Raw genomic sequence first — 7,150 nt, 5'->3', positions numbered from 1 at the left:
GGTGCCCGGCGCCCCGGGGCTCCTCGGTGAGGGTCCGCAGCGGGGCCCGAAGCCCGCGCTGGGGTAGCGAGAGGCCTGGGCTTGCGAGCCGGCGCTCGCGCCCCGAGCGGTAAGGGCGTGGGAACCGCCGCCCACCAACAGCATGTGAGTTCAAAAGCCCTCTCGTGCCATGGTGGGAAAGTGCGTCCTGGGGAAGGTAAAGSCTGGAAGAGCCACTGCAGATCTCCAGGAGAAGAATTCCTTCTGGGGGTGGTGGGTGGGAGTCTCGAGTGCTTTGTGCGATCATCACCATGGCTAATGGCTGAAGCTAAACAGAAGTTTTAGTGTGAATGCAGGTGGTCAACTATTTGCTGCCAAAGCTGTCAAGAGTCATAAAAATTAAATAAATAAATAAAAGCTGCTTTGTACAGCAGTTCTTCCCCAAGCGGTAAACTTCTTTGTTAGTGGCAAACTGTTAGGAGCTCTGCAATCTCTGTGCCCTGCTCAGTGTTATCCCGATAGTGGAGTTCCCCTTGGTGCTTGGTAAGCGGTGCCTGACAACGTCTCTTATGTGCTGTTACGCACTGGAGCTGTCTGGCACGCTGGTAAATTGAGAATGACCGTCAGGGACTTGGCAGGCTTTTCAGCTGGTTAGTTTGAAGGACTGGTGGTTATGTCTGGCAGGCCTTTTTGTGCCTSTTTTTTTGGTAAAAAACAAGCTCGCCTTATTTGATACCGCTGCACAAGTTTGTGAATTGCTGATGTGATGATACTGACTGCTGCTGCTGATGTGAACTGCTGCCTGTGCTCCTTGTTAGCACAGCCCGAGGCCCTCCCGTCTCCCACGCTGTGCAGCCGCGGGGCTCGCCTCCCTGGGCGCGTTTCACCTGTGGGCGCTGAGCGTCCCCCTCGGTCACTGTCACCGCGTTGCTTTGTGTCAGTGAAACGGGAGGTGGAAGGACATGTTTGTCCTCTGATGATGCCATGATGTGCTGACTGTACTGGATAATTTTATAATTTTATAATTTTATAATTTTATAATTTTATTTTAGTTGTGCCAGCTTCTCATTGTTTTAGCAGTTTGGGGTTCTGAAGCTCAAGCAGAAGTTTCTGGCAGTGCTATTTATGTTAAATATAAAACAGGCTGGCCTCTCACCAAAATCCTCGGTTTTGCCCTTTCCTACTGCATAATCTTGTTAGTGGAGGGGGGAAGTCTTACAACTACTGCGATTTTACAGATTGCTGGAGGGCTGATCCGTGCAGCACCATGGACTCGTCGGAAGAGACCGGAGGCTCCTCCACAGAAGAGAACTACTTTGTGAACTACACCTTCACGGATCGCTCGCACTCGGGCCGCGTGGCGCAGGGCATCATGAAGCTGTGCTTGGAGGATGAGCTGTTTGCCGATGTTACGATATCTGTGGAAGGCAAAGAATTCCAGCTGCACCGCTTGGTCCTCTCAGCTCAGAGTTGCTTCTTTCGTTCCATGTTCACGTCCAACCTAAAGGAGGCCCACAACCGAGTCATTGAGCTGCAGGATGTTAGCGAGAGTGTCTTCCAGCTCCTTGTGGACTATATTTACCATGGGACTGTAAAGCTGAGGGCAGAGGAACTGCAGGAAACCTACGAGGTGGCAGACATGTACCAACTGACTGCCCTTTTTGAAGAGTGCTCCCGTTTCCTGGCCCGAACGGTGCAGGTTAGGAACTGTCTGCAGGTCATGTGGCTGGCAGATCAACACAGTGACGTGGAGCTCTACACAGCTGCCAAACACTGTGCCAAGTCGCACTTGTCTCAGCTTCAAGACACAGAGGAGTTTCTACACCTACCTCTCCGCCTGTTGACAGACATCCTTACAGGTAAGGAGTTTTTGAGGCTAGTTAAGAGTGTGAATGTGGAAAGAGATTTGAGGCTGCAGCATGAGAGTGTGGCAGGGACTGAAAAACTGAGACAGATGGAAGGGCACAAGCCTTCGTAATCACTGTCTATTCAGGAGCTGAGCAAAGCAAAACAAAGCATGATGCATAATTTCATCAGAGAAAACTGCTAAGCCGGGGCTTTAAAACCTGTCCACGATGGTGCTGTACAGTTCAATTTTTGTGGATTTATTTAGCATTTCCTGGAGAAAGAAAGAGTGTAGATGAGACTTCCTCATTCATACATGCTGGATTTGGGACTCCCAGAGCAGCCTCCTTTCTTTTTATAATTAAAATATAATGAACAAAAACATCTGTAAATGGACACATTACTACACTTTGTGTCACATGCACTTTATTTGCTCTTATACCTGCAAACCTGCCATGACTGGCTTTTTTTGAGTATTGGTAAATCTGTCCTTGAGACTTAAAGTTGATGCTATGCAAGTCTTAACTGATAAAGACCTGACAGATTTCCTTTGCATCTAAAGACAGTCACAGTCAAAAACCTATTGAGAGTATGTAGTGATAGCTAAAGAAAGACCAAAATAAAACTAGAGGAATTTTTGTAACTGTTCCTGGTTTTGTAAACCTAAAATATTTAAATTTGTGGCTTCATGAAATATTCTTACAGTTGAAAATAAAGTTATAGTGGCCAGTCACCCTTAACTTTTTCCTTCGTTATGCCTTGCAGTAACCATCACTTTACAATTACAACTTTTAATTTTTGTGGTCTTAAATTAAACTACTTGCTTAAGAATTTTTATCTATGCATTATCTACTTCCATATTTGGGTATGGAATAGATTTGTTTTTCTTTTAGTTCCTGTGTGTCGATTTAGTTAATGGACAATTAAAGAAAGTGTATTGTGTAGAATGTTTCCTATTACCACACTGCTAAGGAAAGCTACAGTAGCTCACCATAGTACAAATAGCCAGTCTTGAGGGTCAGTTGTCTGAGGGAGTGCATGGGGAAGAAAAATTGTTGCAAATCACCTTTGCTGGACTAACTTGCAGGAGAAGTCACTGATCCAAGAAATGCAGCTGCTGCTGCTCTTAAATAAGAGAAACTTTTTGCTTGATGAGAGAGTGCTTTTCATCCTCACAAAGCCTGTAAAGTATCTTTCCTGCCCTCTTTCTCTCTGACATAGGTTCCTTTGTTGAAATTCATCCAAAAAATGTAAAATCCGGCAATCCTATCTTCTTAAATTTCACCAAGCAAATTGGATGTAGATGCCTGGCTGTAGTACTGATTGTGTCTGCCAAAATCTATAAACTCTTGTCTCTCTCCTTGCACTCTAACGGGGTGGGGTTTGTGGCCGGGTGGTGAGTAGGAGTTGGAGAAATGGAGGGCCAGGAGTGCAGGTGTCTTTGGGTTTTGTGTGGATCTGATAAACTCCTTTCTGTCCCCGGACCGCAGATGGCGTCCCATGCTCTCAAAACCCAACAGTTGCCATAGAAACCTGGATCAACTTCAACAAGGAAGAGCGGGCCGGCTTTTCGGAGACGCTGCGATCCAGCCTGAAGGTAGGAAGAGACCTCCTGTCCTGGGCTTAGAGCAGTGGTTGTGCACTCCCAGGGAAGGAGTCATCTGCTCACCAGAATCACTTGAAAGTTGTGAGACGTGAATTGTCACTGTGGTTCGTGGTGCTGGTGTGGGCAATACGGAGGTCCTAAATAGAAACCCCGCTGACGGCTGCTCCACCTTCATGCTGCTGTTGCCAGCAATTGGGGCCATGCCACAAGCAGCACATTTCACCAGATGCCCGGTTATTGAAGAGCTCGTTCAAAAATCTTAACAGGTTGGCATTCACCCCTTAATAATTCTACTTGCTCAGTGAGATGACCAGCTTTTAATTAGATTATAGCCTCTAGGTTTCAAGTGAACAATGTTGCACACTGCTAGATCAGATATGACGGAAGGCTTGAAAAGGCTTTGAGGCTCTGAACCCTGAGCACTCTAAGGTGGCAGGTACTGGGATCAGGTCACACACTACAGCCTCACAGTGGGTCCTAAAACACTTAAAGATTCGGTCTTAGACATTCCCCCCCGATGAATATATAGCATGTGTATATGTGTGTTTATGTGTATAAACATGCCTGGGTCCTGTTGTGGCTGACACTCCTCCTTTCCCTCAGGTGATTGGAGAAAATGTTCACATCTACCTGATCGGGAAGGAGTCGTCACGTACGCACTCGCTCGCTGTCTCTCTGCATTGTGCTGATGACGACTCCATAAGCGTGAGCGGCCAGAACAGCCTGTGTCACCAGATCACTGCGGCCTGCAAGCACGGCAGTGACCTCTACGTTGTCGGCGGCTCCATCCCACGCCGCATGTGGAAATGCAACAACGCAACGATAGACTGGGAATGGTGTGCCCCTCTGCCCCGTGACCGGCTCCAACATACCCTGGTCTCTGTGCCAAGCAAGGATGCTATATATTCATTGGGGGGGAAAACTCTGCAGGACACTCTCTCTAATGCTGTCATATATTACAGAGTACGAGACAACGTATGGACAGAGACCAGCCAGTTGGAAGTGGCTGTGTCTGGGGCTGCAGGTGTAAACCTTAATGGTGTCATCTACCTGCTGGGAGGGGAAGAGAACGACTTGGACTTTTTCACCAAGCCCTCTCGGCTTATTCAGTGCTACGATACCAACACGGAGAAATGCCACGTGAAGCCCTATGTACTGCCTTTCGCCGGCCGCATGCACGCCGCCGTGCACAAGGATGTGGTGTTCATTGTAGCTGAGGGCGACTCGCTGCTGTGCTACAATCCCTTACTCGACAGCTTCACCCGGCTGTGCTTGCCCGACGCCTGGAGCTCAGTACCATCCCTCTGGAAAATCGCCAGCTGCAACGGCAGCATCTACGTCTTTCGCGATCGCTATAAAAAGGGGGATGCAAATACTTTTAAACTTAACCCAGCCACCTCTGTGGTAACAGTCACAAGTGGCATCAAAGTGCTGCTCACTAACCTGCAGTTTGTCCTGGCCTAGAACGGAAAGAACGGCCCACTGGTAGGAAGGGCAGAAAAACTTTCCCGCTGTGCACTTCAGAGGCATCCGGCATCCTCAACACCAGTTCCACTTACTACGAACTCACAGCATCCAGCAAGCAGCCCATCCTCTGTAGCTGCACAGGGGGAGTGCCTGCCACCCAGCTGCGGGCCTGTTCTCTTGCATAGCACTATTCAACTGCTGCATCTTAGGTTTCAGGTGGACTGAATGCCATTACTGTAATCCCTTGATAATAAACTGCTTGTATTTGAGGCCAAAACTCCAGCAAGTGGCTTTTTTAGCCTGGAACCATCCACTTGTGACAAATCCTATAGCATATGGACAACCTCCTTCTTGGCCCAGACTGCTATTTTTAACTGACCAGGAGACTGCATTGCTGCTCTTGCCACTCACAGAGAGTGTATGTGCTCTGTCTGTCTTGCAGGGAAGTCTTCATTTAAACATGTCTTTGTAGCAGCAGGAGGGACTGACAGAAATTATATTAATGGGGGACAGATTCCAAAGCTGAGCCCAAACTGTGATTCGGTTGTATGCTTGAGCACTTCTAGAGGAGTGATAACAAACTGGGTCCCTGCTTTCTGCTGTGCTGTCACCTAGCATAAAGAGGGAGATGATTCTTGAGAGCATTGGCTTTCTTGTCTGTACAGGGAATCCCAATTGTAATCATAACATAGYGTTGGTGAAAGATGGAATTAAGTCCACTTCCTCCTACCCTCTCTCGCACTGTAACCCTTTGGGTCAGAAAGTGAATAAAGTCTCTGCTGAGACACAGTTTTATTTTTGTTTGCTGCAAATACAAGAGCATTATGTGGATGGCAGTTTGGCTCTGCGCTGATACTGTGCGTGTTGAAAAACCTATGTGGCTTTAAAAGAACTAAGAGACAAGCCATAAGGAGGAAAGCATTAATGATAACAGCCACCCTCCCCTTCCAAATAGTGTATTATAAAAAGCTTCTTTATTGATGGCCAAGAAACAGAACACAAACCTTCATTAGTTCATTAAGATACATTTTTTTTGTTTTGTTCTCTACGGAGCTGAGATTTTTATGGTTCTTACTGACTCTTTGCAGTTGTCCCAGCCATTATGCTCCTGTAAAAGTCCTCCAGGACCTGCACCTGTTTGTGCCGAATGAGGATGTGGGGACGGATCTTGGCAATAGCCTCTATTGCTTCCTGAGGAGTCCAGTGATGCAGCTGAAAAGGCAGAAACACAGCATGTGAAAAGCTGTTCTACCCTTGCAAAGGTTAATGGAGCCTTCACAGAGGCTACAGATGTAAAAATTCAGTTAGAAAACTTGCTCCTTTTGTCCCTCTCAAGTAAATACAAGTTCATGAAATGCGTACCTGATTTAAAAACAAAACGTTGTCTGGTACCCCCATATTTGCTTTTGCTCATGCTTCCAAGATGGAAGTAGTTTCCTGCCCTAGTCCCATCAGACTGAGGGAAAAGTTTTTTTTTTTTTTTTTTTTTTTAACCTCTTTGTTAGTATTTCCCTTGTTCCTGCACTTTCATGTATTACTAAGAACAAATTTTCCAGGGAGTTTTTAAGAATTCCAACAGAAGGATCCGCAGGTAGGATTGTGTTTCCAGAGGTAGTTCCCACAGCTGGACCTGCGGAGGAACTCAGAAATCACTTGTTGTGATCCTGAAATCCATTTTTAAAGGCGTTCACAACTTTAGGCGATCAGCGGAGAAGTCTGCACTAAAGAAAGCCAAGGAAGCTTCGCTCGCGGTTAGTGAATTCACCCTCACCGGCCCGTCCGAGCGCGTGTGGCCCCTTACTTGGATCAAGTAGGCGGCCACCATGGTGGCGCTGCGGCAGCGGCCCGCCTTGCAGTGCACGTAGACGCTGTGGCCGCGCGCGCGGTGCGCCAGCATGAAGCGCACGCCGTCGCGCAGCTGCTGCAGGCTCGGCACGCCGGTCAGGTCCACGGTGCTGAGGCGCAGCTGCTCCACGCCCATGGCCGCCCACTCCTGAAACGCGCGGCGCGGGGCGGCTCGCACGGGCGGCGGGGCAGCGCGGCCCGCCCGCGGCGGCGGCGGGGGAGCCGTGCGCGGCCGCGCTCACCTGCGCCGAGCAGCACAGGAAGCGGGTCTCGTACTCCTCGTTGAGGGTGAGCACGGCGCGCACCTGCTCCTCGGCCACGAGCTGCGCGGGGCACAGGCACCGTCAGGCGGCTCGGGTCGGTTCGGTTCGGCCCGGCCCGCCCTGTCCCGGCCCGGCCCGGCCCGCC

The 7,150-nt window shown here is 48.9% G+C and overlaps 2 protein-coding genes across 2 annotated transcripts in view; one reads left to right on the top strand and one right to left on the bottom strand.

Annotated features, from left to right (window-relative positions):
* Positions 1-965, bottom strand: part of NDUFS3 (NADH:ubiquinone oxidoreductase core subunit S3) — a 6,407-nt gene extending 5,442 nt beyond the window's left edge. Inside the window, exon 1 of the mRNA XM_026035123.1 lies at positions 867-965. Within this exon, the coding sequence (XP_025890908.1) occupies positions 867-965 (99 nt within the window). The remainder of the gene's footprint in view (positions 1-866) is intronic.
* On the top strand, positions 121-5,653 carry KBTBD4 (kelch repeat and BTB domain containing 4). Its single transcript, XM_026035142.1, has 4 exons — positions 121-144; positions 1,218-1,838; positions 3,315-3,421; positions 4,034-5,653. Exons 2-4 carry the CDS (start codon positions 1,247-1,249, stop codon positions 4,892-4,894), a joined length of 1,560 nt encoding a protein of 519 aa, XP_025890927.1. The 5' UTR covers positions 121-144; positions 1,218-1,246; the 3' UTR covers positions 4,895-5,653.
* Positions 5,654-7,150: the final 1,497 nt, after the last annotated feature.

Source organism: Nothoprocta perdicaria, unplaced genomic scaffold (genome assembly GCF_003342845.1).
Source record: "Nothoprocta perdicaria isolate Ctin4 unplaced genomic scaffold, notPer1 scaffold_156, whole genome shotgun sequence".
Taxonomy (NCBI): Eukaryota; Metazoa; Chordata; class Aves; order Tinamiformes; family Tinamidae; genus Nothoprocta; species Nothoprocta perdicaria.
The sequence above is the reverse complement of the archived record's forward strand: the minus strand, read 5'-3'. Positions and strand labels throughout refer to the sequence as shown.

What these genes read in the sequence shown, in the direction of transcription:
- KBTBD4 (XM_026035142.1), top strand. Translation starts at nt 1,247, where the DNA reads ATGGACTCGTCGGAAGAGACCGGAGGCTCCTCCACAGAAGAGAACTAC. An exon ending in GTTGACAGACATCCTTACAG is followed by an intron (nt 1,839 to 3,314) that starts GTAAGGAGTTTT and finishes CCCGGACCGCAG; the next exon opens with ATGGCGTCCCATGCTCTCAA. An exon ending in CGCTGCGATCCAGCCTGAAG is followed by an intron (nt 3,422 to 4,033) that starts GTAGGAAGAGAC and finishes CCTTTCCCTCAG; the next exon opens with GTGATTGGAGAAAATGTTCA.